This window comes from Prinia subflava, chromosome 30 (assembly GCF_021018805.1).
Source record: "Prinia subflava isolate CZ2003 ecotype Zambia chromosome 30, Cam_Psub_1.2, whole genome shotgun sequence".
Classification (NCBI taxonomy): domain Eukaryota; kingdom Metazoa; phylum Chordata; class Aves; order Passeriformes; family Cisticolidae; genus Prinia; species Prinia subflava.
The window spans coordinates 162168-184278 of NC_086276.1; the positions used below are offsets into that span (position 1 = coordinate 162168).

The window sequence follows — 22111 nt, forward strand, 5'->3', positions numbered from 1 at the left end:
ACTTGCAAGGGAGTTGAGGTTTAAGAGAGTTTTTATTCAAAAATTCCTAGGTAGCACAACAAAAAGGTGTCCTCGGGTGCTGCATCTCCACTGCACCCACATGTCCTGCCTGCTCCCTGCCAGCTCTTGCTCTCCAGTTGCTCCTCAGAGGCCACAAGGGGCTGGCAAAGCCCCTCTGCAGGCACCATGGACAGGTTTGAAATGGTAAGTTCAATTGATCTTCAACTAGTCAGTTTGGTAGTAGAATTAACGCTTCCTCAAAATATAGTCTCTGCTTTCCCATTTTTAAAACACTCACATATTGTGAATTTGCCTTAACACAATCTACTATTTTTTATGTCTTTCAGGTTTCCTCTGCTGGCCCTGACAGCAACAACCAAACTGGAGCAGCAGCAGGGCCTGGAGCTGATCCCTCACTCTGGGCCAGTGCTGCACAAATGACCCCCACAGCAGCAGCAGCACATGGAGCTGACTTTGAGCACAGCCCCTGCCACACTTCCCTCCTGTGTGCAGGGGTGTCACAGCAGCCTGAGGCACCTGGGAGCCCTCAGGGCCACCAGGGCCTTGAGATGGCAGCCCTGGGCTCCTGGGGTTTGTGCAAGGAACAGAGGTGAGGACTCCCTCTCCATGTGCAGCTTCCAGATGGAAAAGGCTGCTGTGAGCAGGCAGCTCCAAGGGCAGAGAAAGGAGGGTCTCCACCACTGGATCTGTGCCACTTCCACTGTCCTGGGCAGCAGCCACTGAGCCCAGGGGAACAGAGGGCACAGCAAGAGGGACAAAACCAGGCAAGGTCAGAGCCTGGGAGGAGCCAGAGCTGGGAGCAGGAACAGCTGCTCCATTGCACTCTTGGAGAAAGCTCTGGGCTGTTTCTGAGTGCTGAAAGGCGTGAAGGGCAGAGAGGAGGCCACAGCAAACAATGCTCCTGTTTCCACACCCTCCTCTCTCAGTGTCCCAGAAGGAATTGCATGAACTGTGTTCTTCTCTCGGAGTCGTCTCGTTCAGCATGAGCAGCTTTGCACCAGGAGCTGAAGGAGCTGAAGCCTTAGGCCACAAGAGCTGAGCAAGAGGGAACTTTTTGACCAAAGTAATGCTGCTAACATGGACCTGACTGAATGCAGCAGATAAAATCATGGAAATATAGAATCCTTTCTGCTGGAAAAGACCTCTGGGCTCATCAAATGCAAGTTTTAAGCCAGCACTGCCAAGCCCACCACTAAACCCTGAAGGGCCAAGGCCTGGACAAGAGGCCTGAGTGAGGCCTGAACAACAGGCCCTGAGCCAAAAGTGACCTCTGGATGAACCTTCCAACCAAAGGTTATCTTTGTATCTACTCCTTAACAAAATATGCATGGTCATTAGCATTGTACTAGATGTATCCATTCCTTAGAGAAACAGGTCTTGACCTTTCTGTATTTAGAAGCCACATAAGGCCATGAAATCTGACATCTGGCCTTTTCTGGGGCTGTATGGTCAAAAGCAACTCCCTTGGTTCCTCCTTGGGCCCTGGCCAGGCTTTGGGAGGGACCCAAGAGGAGGATGAAACCAGATGTCCCTGCACTAGAAGTGCTGTCAGTTTGTTTGTTCAGCTCTATCAAAGCTGGGCCCTCTCGCAGCCAGGCTGGAGCCTCACCTGTGGCTGGAGGCACCTGCAGAAATTCCCAGTGTCCAGGAGTGGCTCTGCAGTCCTTGGCTGTGACAGCTTCCCCCAGCTGATGTGTGGGTGTGGGTGATGGGAAGGTCTGAGGGGAACTGGTGATGGATCTTTCTTCATCACTGCAGGCAATCTTTGGTAGTGATGCTTGGGGGCATTGCTGAGCTGCTCCTTTTGTGCTCCTTTGCTGCTTTGAGCTGTAGGAAATGACACTGATTCCTTCAGGGGATGTCTGTGTCTTTGGTGCTGACCCTGCCCACTGGTCAAACAAAATTGGCATCGTTTGGCCAGATCAGCACAAAATGTCACTTTTTCAATCTAAATGGGAGGAATCATTCCTATCTTAAATTCCTGGATGGGAAGCCCTTCCCTAGAGTTCTCTGTGTCTGGAGTGGGCTAAAGTGGGAATGGATTTTAGATAGGGGCCACTGCATTAGAGGGTGTAAAGTGTCCCACCCTGGCTCTAAAATGGCTCACTGCTCAGCTTGTGTGGGCACCACAGTGGTCCTTAAAAAGGAGAAACTAGATGCCCTAAGAATCCTGGTACAGGAACAGCTGGTTCAAGGACACATAGAGCCATCTATGAGCCCTTGGAACACCCCAGTATTTGTTATAAAAAAGAAATCTGGATAGTGAAGGTTACTCCATGACCTGAGAAAAATCCATTCGGTGATGGAGAGAACAGGCACGTTGCAGCCTGGTCTGCTATCTCCTACAGTGATTCCTGCCTCCTGGGACATCCTGACTGTGGACTTAAAGGACTGTTTGTTCACTCTTCCATTGCACCCAGAGGACACCCCAAAGTTTGCCTTTACCCTGCCTTCTATCAATAACGCTGCACCAGTGCAAGGTTCTCAATGGAAAGTGCTTCCCCAAGGCAGGGGAAACAGCCCCACAATCTGTCAGGGCTGTGCTGCTCAGGTACTCTCATCAATGAGAGAACCATTCCCAAGGGCATACTGTTCCCATTACATGGATGACATTTTGATTGCAGCCCAAACCAAAAAACAACTCTCCCCTGATTCAGCCAAGCCTGCTGCAAGCATTAAAAACATTTGGGCTGCAAGTAGCACCAGAGAAAGTGCAGCAGCAACCAGCCTGGAAATATTTGGGACTCAAAATAATGGACCAGACTATACAGCCACAAACAATTCCATTTTCAACCAAAATTCTGACTCTAAATGATGCACAAAAACTCTTGGATACCATCAGCTGGGTCAGGCCTTACCTAGGACTGACCAACTCTCAAGTAGCACCATCCCTGGCGGCTGCGGCCCCACCCAGGCCCGCTGGCTCTGGCGGCGCTGGAAGGGGATCCCATCCAGGGACCCCACGGACACCAACGGGGGAACCCCGGGCCGGGCTCCGGCAGTGCCACGGGCAGGGACAGCAGTGAGAGGAGAACTGGGAGGACACGGAGATTTGGGGGCTGCGGGGTCACAGCTGAAGGAAAGGGGTGACGGGGAGAGCTGGGAGGGCTGGAAAGGGGCTTTGGGTTTTCGGGATTGAGAAAAGGGGGCTCTGGGGGCTGGGAGAGGCAGCATGGCCGGGAAAGGGGTGCAGGGGTTATTGGTGCCGGGTAAGGGGGTGCAGAGTGGAACCCATGGCCGGGAATGGGGGTTCAGGGGGATGGCAGCACACAGGAATGGGGCTTTAGGGGCTCCTCGGTGCTCCGCAATGGGTGAGCAAAGAGTCCCGGTGCCGGGGGTCCCCCTCACCTCTCCCGCCCTGCCCTGGTCCCCCCGGAGCGCCCCCAACCCCAGCGCTGGAGCCATCGCGCTGCTCCGCTGCGGCCCAGCCCCGGCCCCGCCCCCAGAGCTGGCCCAGCCCCGCCGTGGGCGCCGCCAACGGCAGCTTGCGTGTGCAGTGACATCACCGGGCGCCAAGCAGATCCCGGCGGCTCAGGGCGGGGAAGGCGGGAGCCAAAGTGCTCGAGGGAGCACGGGGGGAGGGCACAGCAGAATTCCAGGGAATTCCCCGGGATCCCCTCCTGGCATCTCCCGGACCCTCCTCAGCCACGCACTGCGGGACCCCTGGGCCGGGCTGTGCTCACCTCCCGGGCCCTGCGCTCAGACTGTGCCCGGACCCTGCCGGGTTCGGCCCAAAGCTCAGCAAGCCCCGCCAGGTGCGGATCCATTTTTCCCTGCGGCTGCGGCTCCCAGCCCCTGCGGAGCAGGACTGGGTGCTGGGACTGCAATCCCTGATTCCCAGTCTCCTGCTCTCGCTCTCTCCTGTTCGCCCCCTTTCCTTCGGGTGATCATCAATCGCAGAGCGGCGGGAGAGCCCCGTGCCCGGCTCGGGTTTCCCAGGAAAGGGAGGCCTGGGGGTGAGGCAGCCCAGGCTGGTGGAAATGGGGGTCCGGGGTTGCCCGGGCTGAGGGAAACAGGGGATGCAGGGGCTGGGAGAGGAGGATGCCCTGGTCTTGTGGGGGTCCCTTACACTGACCCTGAGCTCTCTGTGCTTCTCCAGAGCGGTTTCTCCCCACAGGAACATGGCACTGGAGGAATCTCCTGGCAGGGCAGGGAGCGGGGATTTGGTATCACAGCTGCCTGACTGGGGAAAACATCAAGCCAAATTCTCGTTTTCCGTCCAGGAAAGCCAGGGTGTCTGTCTGCTGTATCCCACGAGCAGGAAATCAGTTGCTGAGGGATTTCTGCTGGGAGATTTGTGCTTTATGAAATCTGTGCCGGGGGCAGAGGAGGACTGGGGAGCTGGAAACGATAGCGCTGTCTTCCTGCCCTCTCCTGCTTTAATTGTTTGTAGTGATTTAATAAGCAGCACTGTTCTTGCCTGCAGCAAACACAGGCATGTGGCATTTTATTGTCTTGATGAGGGCCTCTGTTTGGAATTTCTTTGCTGTATTTCCTTCTTTGCAGGCTTGGTCCAAAGCTTGGAGAAGTCGATGTGAAAACTGCACTTTGTGCTGTCAGATTTCTGAGTGTTGAGCCAGCACTATATCCATGCCACTATAGGGAAAGGAAATAATAAGGACAAATGACATAATTTAAACCAGGAGATGCTCTTGGCTTTGGCGTTTTATGTGCACAAATGCACAGCAGGAGAGGAAGACCAAATTAGGTCCAAGCTCCCAGTACTTGCAGAAGAATGAATGGAAATAAGTTCCTGTTTAGGCTGGAAATGAGGAGAAAATTTGTACCCATCAGGAGGGTATTGAAGTGGAGCAGCTGCCTAGTGACAAATGGAGAACTGAAACCCCAATGAAAGGCTTTTCATGTGGAGTTTTTTGGATGTTGGGGTCTTTAGCAGCAGACCTTGTGAATCCCATGGGTGCTGCAGGCGGCTTCCCAAGGGTGCATCCTTGTGCCATGCCAGGGATCTGCTGCCCTGGGCCTGCAGAGGGATTTGGGTTGTGCCTGATGGCTCAGCAGAGCCTGGGGAAATGCCTCAATGCTTTTTGGATTTGAATGGCATTTGGATCAAATGGAGTTTCTATACTGAGGGATGGAGTCTTGAGCTCTGACGGGTTTAGCTTGAACATTTCTTTCATCTGTCCCCCACCCCCAAACCCCCCAGCAGATCCCCTGCTCCTCCCACTCTGCGTTTGCCACAGCTGTGATCCTCACAGCTTTTCCCTTAAGCTAAAAGAACTGGAATTTGCCTGGGGTTTGTTGCCTCTTGGCAACAAAATTGTCTCCTGTTGTGCAGCTCAGGGAGAAAGAAACTTCTTCAGTTTGCTGCACCAAAGTGTTTTGTTCCTCTTTGTGAAGAACTGGGAAGAAAACCTTCTTTTTAACCTGTGGGGGCCAAATTCAATTCCCTTGTCATTTGGAGCAAAATAATCAAGTTATTTATTGTTATAAATGCCAATACAATATTCCAATTAAAATAATTTGGTTTATTAATGAAAGATCGAATTACAGAATTTCGGTAAACCCACAAACAGCAGAGATACCTGACAGTCGTTTTCCCGGGAAAATGCCAAGGGTGAACCTTGAGACACAGAACCTGGCCATCTGCTGTCTCCCCCTAGGTTCACAAATTTGCCCGGTTTGGGGCTTGGTTTTTATACATTTTATTCTGCCCTTGGCAATATTTCCTCATTTTCCCCTTTGTGTCCAAGCTAGCTATTCAAATTCCTGGGTGTCTCCAGCTCAGCTGAAAAGAGTCCCCTCTCTCTGGTAAGGTGTTAATTTCTGGTTTTGCCAGATTTCCTGGCTGATTAATGGTCCGAGATATGGATGATGATGCTTGATGCTCGGTGAGGGTGTTGGCTGGTGGTGTTGATGGTCCTGCCGCCTTATCTTGATGGGTTTCCTCCTGGTGCTTGAGGAGACTGCCTGTTTTCCTGTAAACCTTTTGTCTATTTCTGAATGTGAGCTTCTGGGGTGATGCCTGCCTTTTCATAATTTGGTTTAACAAAATGTTACAAGGTATCCTGAAACTTATACTTTCATACAATCACATATATATACAGTTTCTTATAGTTTTCAATTTATCATTAACCATAAGAACATGAATTAATCATTTCACATTTTTCACATTTATGTTGAAAGTACCTCCCAAATTTTGAACAGACCTTTTGAGGAAATATTTCTTTTGGTGACTGATGACGAGTGGGTATGGGAAGAATCTCTTTTCCTTGAACCAGTCAAAGCAGGAATTTCTTCCCTAAAAGCAGATGTAATGACATTTTATGGGTGAAAAGAAAGTTGTAGTGGACCAAAGGAGCTTCAAGCCGATCTCCATTTGCTGCCAATGACTGACTTAAATGCACAGGGCTCCTGTCAGCTCTGCCAGACAAAACATTGCTTTTGGGTTATTGGGGGGTTTGTCAGCATCTTTGTAGCAGGAATAGTTCATCTCTGCTGGCTTCAGCCATTCCTGTTGTCCATCACATCTTGCTGTTATAAGGCAGCTCTTTTCATTCTGTTGTCTTTTATTTATTTATAGCCTTTTTCTACTTCTAGCCCCAGTTTTCCATAGGACAAACATTTTCTTCTCTGTGAGTGTATTCAGTGGTGGCCACACAAGTGAAAGCAAGGAGCTGGCAGGTGATAATTGATGAAACTTTCTGTCATGGGACAAACTCAGCATTCAATTTCTATCTCCTTAGAAATCTCTATTTTTATTTCTTTTCCTGTCTCTTGTGCTCTTTGTGCTGGTCTGAGTTTAGTGCTTAGAAATGCAATTCTATGGATCCAAATTATTTTGAGACAAAATAATCTTGTCCATAAACCCAAATCAATTCAATTTTCCATTATTAGGGCAGTTTGACATGCAGGCTTCGGGAGCTGGCAGTGGTTAGTGCCTGGCCAATCTCGGAACACAGAGTTTGTCTGATTTAGGTGAAATTTCATTAATTGGAGACAAAGTAAAATTGCCTCTTCTTTGCTCAGCACTACAAATCCATCTGAAGCTGCTTGCCAAGACTTGCTGCAGCTGCTGAGTGATGGGGTGAACCCCTTCAATGGCACCATGAAATTGCAGAGCAAGAGAGCAAGATTTAAAAATGGCATTTCCAACCATTTGCAGGCCCTGATGTTCTGCTGTTGGCTTGGTGCTGTCCAAGGGGCTGATTTGGATGGGTTTAAAGGCACTAACCTGGGCAGGGAAATGCACCTCAGGCAGCAATTGCATCTCTGGTCTCTGCATGTGCCTTTATCTCCCTTAATGCTCCTCAGCACTGGAATCCTTCAAGGACTGAGGGAATCTGAGGCTTTGGGAAGGCCCAAGAGAGAGAGATTTGGGTGAGATTTGAGTCGGGAGATGGGAGCAGCAGCAGAAGATGCTGTAATCCTCAACCTTGTGCTCTCCTGCAGGCTGATGCAGTGTGAAGGAGGCAGGGATTCCATCAAGCACCTTCTGTATCTCCTGTGGGAGAAAAACAAGTGGGAAGTTCTTTAATTTCTTACAGATTCAGGCCTGTGTGGTGTGGCTGTGCTGCAGCCCAGGGCCAGGCTCTGCCTCTCTTTGCTCCCACTGGTGTTTCCAAGCTGTCCTCTGTGGTTTTTATTTGCAAACCACCTCTCAGAGCAGCTTCCACTTTGCTTTAAAGATTCAGAATTGTGTTGGCGGCCAAACAGGTCCCAGAGCTGGGGAGAAGGATTTGAAATGCAATTTGCATCACGGAGTTTTTACAGCGGGGAAAAATCACATCCCTCCTGTGCCTGCAGCTGCTGATCTTGTTCTGAACATTGAAAACCTCTTCAGCTTCTCTCATTAGACTTAAATTTGATTACTGCTTTGATTGCACACCTCTTTCAGGCAGGTTTTTCCTCCCTCTTTGGCTGGAATTGCCAGGCCTGAGAAGAGAAATTTTGTCCAGCCTTGGGACAGTTCCCATCCTCTATCCCTGCTCCTAATGCTGCTTTGAATGATCTTGGGAATGTGAGCATGAGGGAAACTGGGGGGACTTTAGTGAGAGGAAAAGGGAGGCACAGAGGCCAAATGTAAATGCAGAGGCTGGGTTCCCCCAGTCTGCAGTGTTGTGGGGACTGGGGCCTTGCAAACTGCTGTTTTTCTCTGTCAATGGCTGATGCTTCTGTGTATCTCCTCCTGGAATTCCTGTGCACTCTCAGGGTTTCTGTTCCCTGAGATTCTCCTCGGGGTTGCTGTTCCCCAGGGTAATAAGGTTTTCTCCCAAGGTTGCTGTTCCCTGGGAGTTTCCTTGGGGTTGCTGTTCCCCGAGGTAATAAGGTTTTCTGTCTTCTCTTTGCCTAAAGTGTTTCACACCGGAGCCAGAGACGACAAGCTGAGTCCACCAGTCCGTGTTATGAAGGTTGTTTATTCTTAATTATCTATCAGTTCTTTCCCAGCTTTGCAAGGCGTCCCCAGCAAAGCAGGACACGCAGCAGGACTGACCCGGATCAGAGAGCCCCGCACCTTATGTACAGTATCCCTGACCCAACCACCGTCCAAAACGTACTTTTTATTTACAAAACTTTACCAATGTCTACTACCTATACTAACATGTCGTTTCTACTCTAAACCAATCTCTAAAATCCAACTCAGCAGAAGATGGGGGACGAGAGCAAGAACAAGGAGAACAGGGGCCACTCCTCAATTCCTCTATCTTGTCTCTGCAGCCCCATTTACTAAAAATCCTAACTTCTACATTTACATTCTATAATAAACTAGCTACTACTTATTTTAAATTCTTTCAGCTTATGATTCTTCCTGCATGTGAGTATTCACTCCCATGGACAGGAATCAGAGGCAGTGTCCTCCTGGGCTCTGTGTGAGGCTGGCTGACCCCCTTGTAAAGATCCCAGACGCCCCTGTCCAGTTTCCAAACCCTCCAGGGGGGCCAGAGGGATATCCTGGACTCCAACAGTGCACCAGGGCTGCTGCTGGAGCTGCAGCCACACCAAGTGCCCAAAAGCCGTGTTGGAGCCATTGCTTTGCTGCTTTTGGTGAAAAGATGTGACGTGACCCTCAGTGTCAGGGAGGTGACACCTTGATGCTGCTGCAGAGCCCACACACCATGTGTGGAGAGAGCTCAGGAGAAGGTGAAGCAAAAGCAGGATTAAATGCCATGTGCTACTGAGCTCTGTCAGAAAGTGCTTGGAGTGAAGTGTGTGAAGTGACTGGGAGAGCTGGATAGAAGGGACAGCTCTGAGAGGTGTGTGCTCCATCAGTGCCATCCTAAGAATGATCTTTGCACAGAGGTGAAAAAGGATCAGTTTGCATGGCCTGCATGTCTGGCTCTGGAAATTCTGTGTGTTGCACAAGCTGAGTGCTGAGCTCATCTGGCTCTGAAATATCATCTCTGTACCTTAGGCAGGAACAGCATCAGAGTTCTGAACAGGTTCATAAAAATCCGTCATAACCCAGAAGCAAACCTCAGCAATAAACATCTGTGGCAGGTGAGGAGATTGAAAGCTTTAATTATTGTCCTTGGAGAATGAATTCAGCAATACAAAGCCTCTCTCTTGGCATTAAAATACTTGAGTTTCAGCTGTGCCCCAGACTCTCAATGTCAAGGATTTCTCTGTGTGGTTGGGGGTAGGTTGTCGCCCTGTAGCTCCCCGCAGGTTCGTGCTAATTCAAGATGTTCTGGAAGGTTCAGATGTTTGGGTGCCCAGGCAGGGAGTGCACAACAGGGATGACAAGCGCTGACCTTTGCTGTGCTGGTCATGCCTTTCCCTGGGAGGATCAGTTCTTGTTGTGCTTGTGCCAGAGTGTGGTGCTAGAGGGGTTTGCAAAGGCAATCTTGGTGCATGCAGGCCAGAGGCCCCTGTGCTGCAGCTCCCTCCAGGCTGGCTGCAGCCCCTCAGGGTGCCCAGGAGCAGGGCTTGCCCGCAGCCCAGTGCAGTCTCCAGAGCCCTGGGGCTGCCCAGGGAAGAGCCATGGCTGAGGCTCTGCAGGGCCAGGCAGGCTCAGCCCTGCTCCCTCCTGGAATCCCATGGCACAGGGCCCACGGGGATTTGGCCCTGCACACGCCAAGGGTGTCCCGAGAAAGGGCAAGCAGAGGGTGACCTCTGTCAGGGGGAGCCCTCTGTGCACAGGGACCCCACTCCTGGGCTGGCTGTGCCAGCTCCCCCAGGCACCTCCAGCCCTGGCAACCTGCACCAAGTGGAGACCAGCACTTTGGAAATGCTGCCTGTGCCCAAAGCAAATGCAGGGAGACCTGGGCTGTGAAAAACAGAGATTGTTTATTACCAAAGTACAGCAACAAACATGAACTTCAGAACATATTTACATTGTATGAATATTTGTAACAGCAACAATCTGTAGAACATATTCACATAAGAACATATCTAACACAAATGTATGAAACATATTTACAGAAGATAAAAAGAAACCCTGAAACCTATATCCTAAAGACAACAACTAACTCTTGAACATATATACAGAATGTTGGAATCTCTTTCCGGGATCTTCCTCAGACCTGCAAGAAAAGCAAGTTTAAGTCAGGCACGAGGGCTGTTCCATGTGCTCCCAGGCTGGCACAGGCTGGCACAGCAGGTCTCTGCTGCCACAGCTGAGCCTGCCTGGGGCTGGGGGCTGTGCCCCAGCTGGGACAGGGCTTATGTGGCCCCAAGCAAGCCCAGGGCAGGCCGGGGATAGCCACCAGGATTCTGTGCCCAGGGCACTGTGTCCCTGAGCAGGGAGCACCCAGCCCCAGCCTGGCAGCAGGGGACCAACTCTGCCTGTGGGGAGCACATGCCTGGTCTGCTGCTGCCACAGTCTTCATCCCAACACCATGGGCTCCTCCTCATCTTTTACATCGATGTCCATATCTTCACTCTCCTCCTCCACATCCACCTCCATGTCCTCTACCATCTCCTCTTCCACATCCATCTCCATTTCTTCATCTCGTCTCATCTTCATCCACCTCCATTTCCTCTTCTGTATCAAGCTCTCTATCTAGGTCCATGTCTTCCACTGTTTCCTCCTCTACATCCACTTCCATGTCTTCCTCACTATCTGTGACAGCCTGCAGAGGTAGGAAAACCTCAGAGTGGGGTCACTGTCCTACACCATCCCCACATAGCTCCAGCCCAGCCAGGAAGTCCAGGGGTGTCCACCTCCCTGCAATGGCACTGTGCCTTCCTCAGGAGAAAGGTGAACATCCTGCAGGGGTGGATGGCAAAAGCCAGGCAATAGGGAGTTCACAGCCCTGACGGGGTTCTCAGGGAGCAGGGGTCAATCAGGGTGACAGCAGTGCTCTTGGAGCAGGGTGAAGGCTGGGCTGACACAAGGGCCAATGGTTGTGTTGTGCCCTTTGCTGGGTGCTGCCAGTTCCACTTGGAACATGCACTGTGACATCCCAGCTGCCAGGAGTCCAGGCTGGCCATCAAGTGGACACTGGCAACCAGAGAATGATGGAAGCCCTTAGTGCTTGGCCTTGGAAGGGACCCTGAAGATCATCTTGTGTCAACCTGAGCAATCTTGCCCACACCCTGTTGCGCAGAGCCCTGTTCCCACCTGGCCTTGGCTGTTGCCAAGGATGGGGCATCCACAGCCTGCGTGCACAGCCTGGCCCAGTGCCTCAGCACCCTCAGTGCAAAAGAACATCTTCCTGAACCTTCAACTCCCAGCTCCAATCCACCTCCTGCCCTTGAAAGCCATCCCCCCTTGCCCTCTCTGCACAGGCCCTGTGGAACACTCTGTGCCCATCTTTCCTGGGGGACCCTTCCAGCCCTGCACAGCTGCACTGAGGCCTCCCCATGGCCCTCTCTTTGCAGGCTGAGCATCCCCAGCCCCACATGGAAAGCAGGCAGGCAGATCAGTGGCAGTCAGGGCTGAGGGGTGGGAAACAGCATCAGGGACTGAGAGATGGCAGCTTTAGAGCCAGGTTGTCTCTAAATGTACAAAATAATACTGGTGGAGGGGAAGATGGGACACTGACTCTGTTCCAGCTGGTGAATATTTCTTTCTCTTTTCTTCTTTTTTGTCATGCTGAGCCAGGTATTGCTGTTTGAAAGGAAGCTTGGCACAAGATCCATTGACTTGTCCATTTGTGAAACACCGAGCAGAGTCTGGGCAGGCTGATGATGCAGAGCAAAACCTGCAAATACAGTGGTCATCCTGAGCCTGGGGGATGCAGCTAAACCCAGTCAAAAGGAACTTCTGGAAAGCTGGGCCTGGTTTACAGTTTCTGGAGTTTGGCTCCATCAAGCCTCTCCATTGCTGACAATCAATCACTCTTTGTCCCCACACCCTCCCCAGCATTTCCCTCATTCCACCCCTGGCACTCCCATGGATCAGGAGCAGTGTGGCCAGCAGGACCAGGGCAGTGATTCTTCCCCTGTGCTGGGCACTGCTTGGGCAGCACCTCCAGTGCTCTGCCCGGTTCTGGGGCCCCCAATTCAGGAAGGACATGGAGAGGCTGGAGCGTGTCCAGAGAAGGGCAGCAAGGCTGGTGAGGGCTCTGGAACACAAGGCCTGGGAGGAGCAGCTGAGGGAGCTGGGATTGTTTATCCTGGAGAAGAGGACGCTCAGGGGAGACAAGGTGATATCAGGTCACAGGATGGACTTGATGATGTCCAAGGTCTTTTCCAGCCTTGCTGATTCTGTGATTCTCTGAAACCATCCTTGGGGCAGATGCAGGATGAGCCCTGGGCCTCCTCTGCTGAAGGTCCCACAGCCCAGGGCTCTCAAGTTCTCCTCACAGCCCCAGAGCCCATCCTGTCAGTCCTGCAGAGCCTCTGCCCTCATTGCCCAGAACAGGGAGCCCCACAGCCAGACACAGCAGCCCAGATGTGCCCCCCTGGCCTGCTGTGCCTCTGGCAAGGGAGCAGCATGAGGCACTTCAGAAGCCTGCAGACAGCTCCTGAATCACGTGGAGGATGATCCTGCTCCACAAGGGATGTTCCCATGGTGCCAGGTCAGGAACTGAAATGGGGAGTGGGGCCAGAGAGGAAAGGGCAACCAGGGATGGGCTGTTTGCAGGGCAGGGATCAGGGGTGGGCAATAGGAAGAAATTTTTACCAGGAAGAGTAAAGAAAGGCTAATTAAAGCATAGGAAATGCTGCGGGCATTTTGGGGGTGGCTGCCAGGCAGCCTTGGCTCTGAGCAACAACATCTGCAGTGGCCCAGGAAACTCACAGCTCATGGGAACAAACTTTCTGGCTGACTTCAGAGGCCATGAGAAACCTGAGTGGTTTCTCCCCTGTCCCCCCAGCCCCTCCTGGCCCCAGGAGCTGATGGCATTTGTACTCACTCAGGTTCATCTCCCCACACCAACACCACGGGGGTGCTAACGCCTGCTCTGTGCACTGCAAACAGTGGCTCCTGAGGCAGTGCTGCCGTGTCTGTGCCTGCAAGGATGCAGCACCTGTGTGAGCTGGGGGAGAGGCCAGGGCTGCAGAGGGGCAGGTGCATGAGGATGCTCTGGGACGCTGCCCTGGGGTGTCCAGTGCAGTGGGGATAGATCAGCCCCTGCTCTGCTGCTCCTTCCAGTCTCCTCCAGGGTCCTTGCAGAGCCCCAGCCATGCTGTTTGCTCCCACACTGCCCACAGCCACCCTGGGGCTGCTCACGGGGCTTTTCTGTGCTGAGCATTGGCCTGGGTGTGTTCTGGAGAGAGCCAGGGCAAGGAGCCTGCAGCCCCCAGGCCCTGGCCTGAGGTGTCAGCGCTGCCCCAGCACTGCCCATGGCCTGTCCCTGCTGCAGCCCCGGCACTGCCACCCCCAGCCCTGTGCCCGGCCCCAAGAGCACTCAGGCCCTACAGCAACAGCAGGGCCAGGAGGGCAGCGGGGCAGGGCCACGGCAGCAGCACTGCCAACACCAAGTGCTGCTGCTGCTGGGCACAGCTGCTGTGCCAGCACTGATCTGCCCCCAGCTCTGCACACAGACATTGCTGCTGCAGCCCCAGAGAAGGGAACCAAAGGGGCATCTCTGCAGAAAACTTGGCTGGGAGATCCCTGAGTTCCTTTAAAGCCACCAAATGCGCAGCCCCTCATTGACACAGTCTGTGGCCCCTGGGAAGGTGCAGCAAAACAAAATGAGAAATGGCACAAACAATGACATTTTGTGGACAATATTAAAAAATGAAAACAAAGAAAAAGAACCTCCAAAAGAAACCAACTTGAAGTATTGTCCTGGGGTGACAGGACATTTTCATGCTTTGTATCCCAAATCATGTGTTTCTGTTCCCATGTTCTCAGTTTGTTTTGTCTATAGCTGAGCCCCTCCCCCAGCTGCTTGCTTTTGGCTGGCTTGCTGCTTAGCTTAGGCTCGCTTTGCTGGCTTTGCTCTCTTGCTTTCTGCTTTTTTGCTTCTTTTTGCCATTTTTCTGCTTTTGTTTTTCCCCTTCTTTCCTTCCTCCCTTCCCTGAAGACATCGGACCTGCTTCGGGCCCTGATTCGGGAACGTCAAGGGACCCCCCCCCCGCTGGAGTCTGCCCCTGAAAGAAACTTTGGCACCCTCCCCAGCAGAGACTGCTCACCCTCTCTTGGACTGGTGAAAACACTTGTTGTCATCTCCGAATGTTTTTCTTGGGTTGGGGAGTGGTTTTTTGTTGTTTCTTAATAAACAAGTTTTTTCCACTTTTCCTCTGAGGAAATTCCTCCCAAACCTGGTGGTGGGGGAGGGAGGTGTGGAAATTTCCCCCTAAATTTGTCCTAAACCAGGACAAGTATCAAAGACGGCTTTTAGTATAAGGGATTTGCAGAAATTGGCCACCAGTTTAATGTTGCTGAAACCATCCAGTCATCGTTCTTCACACTGCAGCCTTGACCTCCTGGTCCCTCAGGCTGTAGATGAGGGGGTTCAGGGCTGGAGGCAGCACCAAGTACAGAACTGACAGGGCCAGATCCAGGGATAGGGAGAAGATGGAGAGCGGATTCAGGTAGGCAAACACTGCAGTGCTGAGGAACAGAGAGACCACGGCCAGGTGAGGGAGACAGGTGGAAATGGCTTTGTGCCCTCCCTGCTCAGAGGGGATCCTCAGCACAGCCCTCATGATCTGCACATAGGAGAAAACAATGAACACAAAACTACCAAATACCAAAGAGGCACTATCTGCAATGAGACCAAGTTCCCTGAGATAGGATTTAGAGCAGGAGAGCTCGAGGATGGGGGGATTTCACAGAAGAACTGGCCCAGGGCACAGCCCTGGCACAGGGGCAGGGAAAATGTATTGGTCGTTTGCATGAGAGCATTGAGAAAGGCACTGGGCCAGGCAGCTGCTGCCATGTGGGCACAAGCTCTGCTGTCCAGGAGGGTCCCGTAGTGCAGGGGTTTGCAGATGGACACGTAGCGGTCATAGCACAGGCTGGTCAGCAGGAAATACTCTATTGACATAAGAAAAATAAAGAGGAAAACTTGAGCAGCACATCCTGTGTAGGTGATGTTCCTGGTGTCCCAGAGGGAATTGTGCCAGGCTTTGGGGACAGTGGTGAAGATGGAGCCCAGGTCACTGAGGGCCAGCTTGAGCAGGAAGAAGAACATGGGGGTGTGCAGGAAGTGGTTGCAGGCTACGGCGCTGATGACGAGGCCCTTGGCCAGGAGGGCAGCCAGGGAGATGCCCAGGAAGGAGCAGAAGTGTAGGAGCTGCAGCTGCCACTGTTCATGTATGAAGGACAGTGACAAGTTAGGACAGGCTGCTTTGAGCCAAACCCATGGCATTCCCTGTAGACTGTCCTGAGGTGCTGGGGTCTTTGGTGCAGATCCTGACTGCTCACAAAACAGCAACACATTCGCTTCAGAGTTGGACCAGCTCAATGCACAAGATGGTGGCTGGGCTGAGGCAGCCACGCACAAGATGGCGGCTGGGGCTGAGGCAGCCGCACACAAGATGGCGGCTGGGGCAGAGGCAGCCACACACAAGATGGCGGCTGGGGCTGAGGCAGCCACACACAAGATGGCGGCTGGGGCTGAGGCAACCACACACAAGATGGCGGCTGGGGCTGAGGCAGCCACACACAAGATGGCGGCTAGGGCTGAGGCAACCACACACAAGATGGCGACTGGGGCTGAGGCAGCCACACACAAGATGGCAGCTGGACTGAGGCAGACATACACAAGATGGCGGCTGGGCTCTGTCTGTGCCTCCCAGCGCCATCTGCGCCCCTGCCAGCCCAGCCCCAGCCCCGCACCTGCACAGACCAGGCTGAGCCCCCCCTTCAGCCCTCTGTGTAAATGGACATTGACAGACACCCAGGAAATGGACACAGTGTGGCACCTTTGCTCTGTGCACACAAACACAGACCAGCCAGTTCGGAACATCAGCTGGCAGTCTTTTGATGTCAAGGCAATTCAAATAGGTGAAAACAGGAAAAAACTCCAGGAACTGAACATTTTGAAATAAAAACTTTCTTTTTTCCAGAAGAGGGCCAAAAGCATTTCCTGTGCAGATGGACTTTGCTTAGCATCAAGCATCACAGGTGGTTTTGTCCAGGCAGGAGTCACAGTGACTGTGAGGTGATGAAAACTGAGATAGGATTTGCTTGAGGCCGAGGGTGCAGCGGCTGCTCACCTGCAATGTGTATTCCTCAGGGTACCTCTTTCTTTAGAACACTAGGAAGACTATATGGAATTGAAATACAAACCAACACTGCAGCAGGAAGCCCGCTGCAGTTTAGGTTGCTCTTCATGAGATTCTTCAAGTTGAGCACAGACATTCTGTTCAGCAGAGGCACAGGCAGGGGCTTCCTGGAGCGCTGCCCTGGCACCCATTCTTTGGAGTAGGGGAGTGCAGGAAAAAAAGAAGAGAAGTCCAGCAACTACTGAAGAGGAACAGTCGCTGACAGGAACCAGTGGGTTAAGAAATGTGAGGGGAAAAAAGGCAAAAATGTGAGGTGACAAGTGTGAGAAATGAGAGTGAAAAAAGGAGAGAAGTGTGAGGAAAGAAAAGGCTAGGAAACCTGTGTGGGAAACCGTGAGAAAACTGAGGGGGAAATGGTGAAAAATGTGAGGGAAAATAGGAGAGGAATGTGAGAGGAGGAAAAGGCAGGGATGAGAAAATTCTAAGAAACATAAGCAGAAAAGGGTGAGAAAGATAGAGGGGAAAATGGAGGGAAACATGAGGGCAAGAGAGTGAGAAACTTTACTGGCAAAGAGAGAGAAACAGGCAGCAAATGTGAGGGGAACATGGTGAGAATCCTGAGGGGGAAAGAGGGAGAAACCAGAGGGCAGAAAAAGGCAGAAAACACGAGGGGAAAAAAGGATGGGAAGTTTGATGGGAAAAGTGGCAGAGAGCAGGAGTGAAAAAAGGGCACAAAATGCAACAGGAAAAGTATAAGGAACATGAGGGGGAAAGAATGAGAAACATGAGGAGGAAAGTGTGAGAAATAGGAGAAATGTGAGAGGGAAAGGGTGAGGAACATGAGGGCAGAAGCGAGAAACGTGAGGAGAAAACTTGGAGAAAAATGACTGAGAAAAGGAGAGAAACATGAGGGGAGAAAAACCAGGAAAGAGTGGGAAGGTGGGGAAATGTGAGAGGTGAAGTGTGAGGAAAGTGAGCTGAAACGGATGGGGAAAAGGAGTAAAAATTGTGGGGGAAACATGACAGGAAAACTGTGAGACTCGAGAGGGGGCAGGGATGGAAATGTGAGAGGGAATAGAACAGGAAATGTGAAGAGAGAAAAGGAGAGAAGGCAGTATTGGCATAACAGCTGAAATAACTCCTCACATATTTCCCCCTACATTTGCCCATTTCTTGCACAAGCCCAGGCCTTCTCTGTATGTGCGTCTCCACCTCTGCCCTGATTCCTGTTTGGAAGCAGCAGAAGTGGCAGGAGGTGCCCAGCAGCAGGAGCTGCTCCAAGCTGGGAAGGCCACAGGTGGTGCAGATTTCCAGAGGCTTCCGTCTCCCGGGGGAAGCCAAGGCAGGAGGGTTTGAAAGGTGCTGGCGCTGCTGCTGCTCTGTGCCAGAGAGCCCTGGCTGGGCAGGGCACGGCGCCCACTGCCCTGCGGGCTCTTTCTCCTGCCACAGCTGGGCACACCCGGCAACAAATCTTCAGGACTGGGGGAAACCAAGGGCTTTGTGGAGGCTGCACTGCTCTGCACACACCCGGGCTGTTGCAAGAAAAGAGCAGAGTATCAAACAGGCATCAATATGATTAGTTTGATCTCTATCTTTATTCCTTGTATTCTACTTTTATCAGATTACAGAAAGGAAAGCAAGCACAGCTAAACAGTTGGTGATTGGCTAAAAGTACATATACATATACATTAAATGATTGTTCATTGGTCCATGTTTTTTGGCATATAGTTTACCTTTTGTTCTACCTTATGAATAGCATTCTGTTTTCTACATCCATGAGAAGGCCTAACAAGTTGTTACACATATTCAGCATCTGTGAGGAAACATCTATGGGAAGGCACACTAAATTACTGCAGTTGCTACTTTCTTACTAATTCAAGGCCTACAAGACCAGCACAGGAACAGTACAGACTCTCATACTGTTCCCTGGTAGCAGGGATTGTTCAAACTCCCTATCAATAAATCATGACCTCGCTGTGGGAAAAGCAAAGGAAGACAAGCCCCATCCTGGTAATGGTCAGCAGGTCTCAGCTTTATTTGGATCTAATTGCACTTATATAGTATTGTTAATTAGCTTATGCATATTGCAAAATTACAGCTCATGATTGGTTTACAACATCTTGACGCATATTCTTTGTTCAGTTGGCCTTGTGGTTTACACTGTAGCTACAATTTTCCCTATTCTAGCATAATTTTATGCTTATGTCTCTGCTACTTCTTCACGTCCACCCTACTGCTTCTTCACGTCCAGCACGTACACACAGTTAAATCTTAACTAGCTTAACAATATCATGGCCTTTGCTGTGCAGCCATGCATTAGAAAGACTCTCCACACTTCCCCCGTTTTCTTTAGATTGAACAAGGAGTTGCTGATTACACAAGAATAAAAGGACAACAGGTGTAAGACCTTCATGTTTACTTCTTACCCTTCTTGCTTTTGCTTTCGCATCTAAGTTGTTTAAATCTCCTCTTGAGACGTTCCCAGTCTTGTGGTGCAACGGCCCACAAGCGAGGAATATAACAGTTTGTATCACACCTTTTTTGAATTATATGCGTGTTGGTTACAGCTGCTACTCTCTTCACTAAATGTTGCAACTGCCAGTGAGCAAAAGCAAGACACTGTTGTTCTACACTCTCAAATAATGTTATTGCTTGATGATAAGGTAACTGGGTTTTACTCTCAAGTGCTTGGCGAGGGTTTTCACTCCTCCAAGCTCCTTTACACGCAATACACCATTGACCACCCTGCAGTTCTTTCTGGTGTACCCACTTTTGTTGTTTACATCCTCCACAGCAAATTAAAACCCAAGCACCATGCTTTTGATCCAAACAACAATAACAACAGGAAAACCTACTGCCTCCTAATTGATAATTTGCTAAGCAAGCTATCAAATATGCAAAATGGTCCACTGTATATATATAACAGATGGAAGGTTCAATCACTGTCTGTAGAAACTTCCGATGAGGGCGAACCAGGCCATCCAGGCGTAACCGAGGATTCCTGATGTCCTCCGTTTTGGGGTTTCAATGCCGACTTCGTCCACCGAGCTGGGATCCACTCAGGTCCTGTCCATTGAGATGGAACTCGACTGCCTTCCGAGGTCACGTAGAAAGATCTATAGTCAATAATGTTAGTCCTCCTGTGGAGCCAAAAGCCCCTTGATTTCTTGCTTTATGTCGCATAGGAGAAATATGTTTAGCCAATTGAGGAAGAGGTATTAATTGTGCCAGTCTCTGTCCCCTTTTTATTTGTAGAGGGGGGTATTGAGTATAAGCCATAATCATGATTTCCCCACGATAATCCGCATCAATAACACCAGGTAAAACAAAGAATCTTAACATTGTCGTAGAAGAGCGTCCCAGTAAAAGTCCACCTACTGGTTGTCCATTAATTAGAATAGGTCCTGTAAGTCCAGTGGGGATCTTGTGAGGGTGCATGGGCATAATGGTGACATCTACTGCGGCTGCCACGTCCATGCCGAGGCTCCCGCTGGTGGCTGGTCGTAATTGCTGGTTGGAATTGCAGCTGCTATTTGTGTCCCGTTGCTGCAACGAAAACATTTCATGCGAGCACCAGAGGGTGAGGAGCGAGGACCAGTGCTAGCCGTTGCCGCTTGGAGAGGAGCAAGAGCTGCCATCACCTGCGTCTGTGAAGCTTTTGCCTGCTCTTGTAATCCTAAGCCTAATTGCTTTATAGCATCCACTAAAAATGCCTGAGTCCCTGATGGCACAGTTGCTGCTTTTTCTAACAAATCAGCTATTGTCCAGTCCCCTGCCATGGTATTTATCATACACCTAGTGTGTGAATTGCTATTTTGAAGGACGCATTGTTTTAACAATGCCCCTTTCATGTAATCCTGAACACCCGCTCTATCTATGGCTTCTGCGACCTTGTCTACGAAAGACCCCAAAGTTTCCTCACGGGAGCTAAATTCTGAGCAGGTGCACCCTCAGACTTTTGCACAGCAAGGAACTGCAAACTATGAAAGTAGACGCTGCAGTTCAGCTGCTGCAATCTATTCTCTCTAAGAGAGGGGAAGCAGCAGAAGTGAAAAGGCCTTCACGATTTCGTGAAGTAAGCACAGAAACAAGGGAGTTTCCAAGAAATCCCTTTGTTGTTTCGCAGTGACGCTTGGCAAAAATTTGAGGAATGTCTGTGGCAGATAGTGATTGAAGGAGGAAAGACGGGGAAGGAAGCACAAAGTTATGAGACAATTTAGAAGTTAGTGACTGAAACGTTGAAAGAATTAAAAGCAGAACACCATGTTGCAATGATAGCTGCCCACATATATATGGGTACTCCCTCCGGAGCTTTAACCCTAGCGATAGCCCTTCTAGCTACCGTCATAGCTTCCCGACACTTGTGTGGTCCCAGAAGTGCTTGAGCCTCCATAGTTTGATAATTTCCCAGTCCTAACAACTCATCCAGTGTTATACCTTGTAACGGATCACCTTGTCCCCTCTGTAGAGCCACCGAAGCTTGTGCCTCCGCTTGCCAATGTGCATTAAACAACAGATGCTGATGTTGCGTAAAAATAAGTCTAGCTATCCCTTTTATGTCTGCTGGCAACAAAACATGAGCATTAAAAAGGTATTCCAGCATCTGTTTTACAGGTTCGTAGTAACCCCATATTGCCCTACCGTCGAGCGCAACTGCGCTAATATTTTCCAATCTAAAACTGTAACTGCTGCTTGCAAACCTCCTGCTGGATTTGGTGAAAACGTAACTGGAAAAGCTAAACAGCCAGAGGCAGCCTCCATCATATCGTTATCACCTTGCTCAGCGCCTTTCCGCGCCAGAGCTGGCAGCATACCTCGCGGCGCTCCCTTGCCATGGTCCCCGGAAGGTCGGGTTCTGCCCCAGGGATAGGCTCCTGGCTGTCTGGGAATGTAGCCAGCTGAGGTAATATGGACGTGGCTTTACCGAGGCTACGTGGAGGCTCCCCTCTGTTGTTAGCTCCCCGGTCAGATTCTTCTATCGCTAAAGGATGTGCTGAGGCAGGTATGTGTATGGTGTTAAATACGGGAGGGTTGGGGGTACTAGAGCCCCAATCAGGATTGTAATCCTTATTCTTTTCCTGAGCTGTCACTATCTCCCTTGCTGCCTTCTTTTCTGCCTGCAATAACAACAACTCATTATGTATTACTCTCCATAGTTTACTCATTTTCTTTGCTGTCTTATCATCGCCTAAAGTTAACTCCCATAATTTATCTCCAAACCTCCTCCATTCCACTAGCTCATGAAGAGTATGAGGGTTAATAAAAAATCCTTGAGAGAAGCCGTATTTTAAAAGCTCAGGCAACTCCCTTTCTAAGTCTACTCCCTTTATTTGGCGCTTTTTCAAAAGCGCTGTAAATAAATCATATGCCGCTTGCCTGTCCATACTCACGTCAGCGCTGTTGCAGCCTCTCCAGGTCTCGGCAGCACGTATCGGCCAAGCCCACCTATGTGGTCGCTCAGGGCACGGAGCGCTCTCACGTTTTGTTGCTCTTAGGGCACGGAGCACTCTCACGTTTTGTTGCTCTTCAGCCGTCCCTCCGCTTGCAGGACCCGAACCCTACTTTG

General features: G+C 50.8%; 2 protein-coding genes across 2 annotated transcripts in view; both read right to left on the reverse strand.

The window, feature by feature from the left end:
* The window catches only part of LOC134562675 (zinc finger protein 845-like), a 32092-nt gene extending 21171 nt beyond the window's left edge, over nucleotides 1-10921 (reverse strand). Inside the window, 1 exon segment of the mRNA XM_063420184.1 lies at nucleotides 10817-10921. Within this exon segment, the coding sequence (XP_063276254.1) occupies nucleotides 10817-10921 (105 nt within the window).
* Nucleotides 10922-10925: 4 nt separating this feature from the next.
* LOC134562676 (olfactory receptor 5V1-like) lies at nucleotides 10926-21380 on the reverse strand. The gene is made up of 6 exons (XM_063420185.1): nucleotides 21360-21380; nucleotides 19924-20091; nucleotides 19082-19140; nucleotides 15045-15414; nucleotides 14797-14988; nucleotides 10926-11051 (listed from the first exon to the last, which is right to left on the reverse strand). The coding sequence occupies exons 1-6, from the start codon at nucleotides 21378-21380 to the stop codon at nucleotides 10926-10928; spliced, it is 936 nt and encodes a 311-aa protein (XP_063276255.1).
* Nucleotides 21381-22111: the final 731 nt, after the last annotated feature.

What these genes read in the sequence shown, in the direction of transcription:
- LOC134562676 (XM_063420185.1), bottom strand. Translation starts at nt 21,380, where the DNA reads ATGGCAAGGGAGCGCCGCGAG. An exon ending in TGGCAAGGGAGCGCCGCGAG is followed by an intron (nt 20,092 to 21,359) that starts GTATGCTGCCAG and finishes TTTTCGTTGCAG; the next exon opens with CAACGGGACACAAATAGCAG. An exon ending in TTCTAATTAATGGACAACCA is followed by an intron (nt 19,141 to 19,923) that starts GTAGGTGGACTT and finishes GCTCACTGGCAG; the next exon opens with TTGCAACATTTAGTGAAGAG.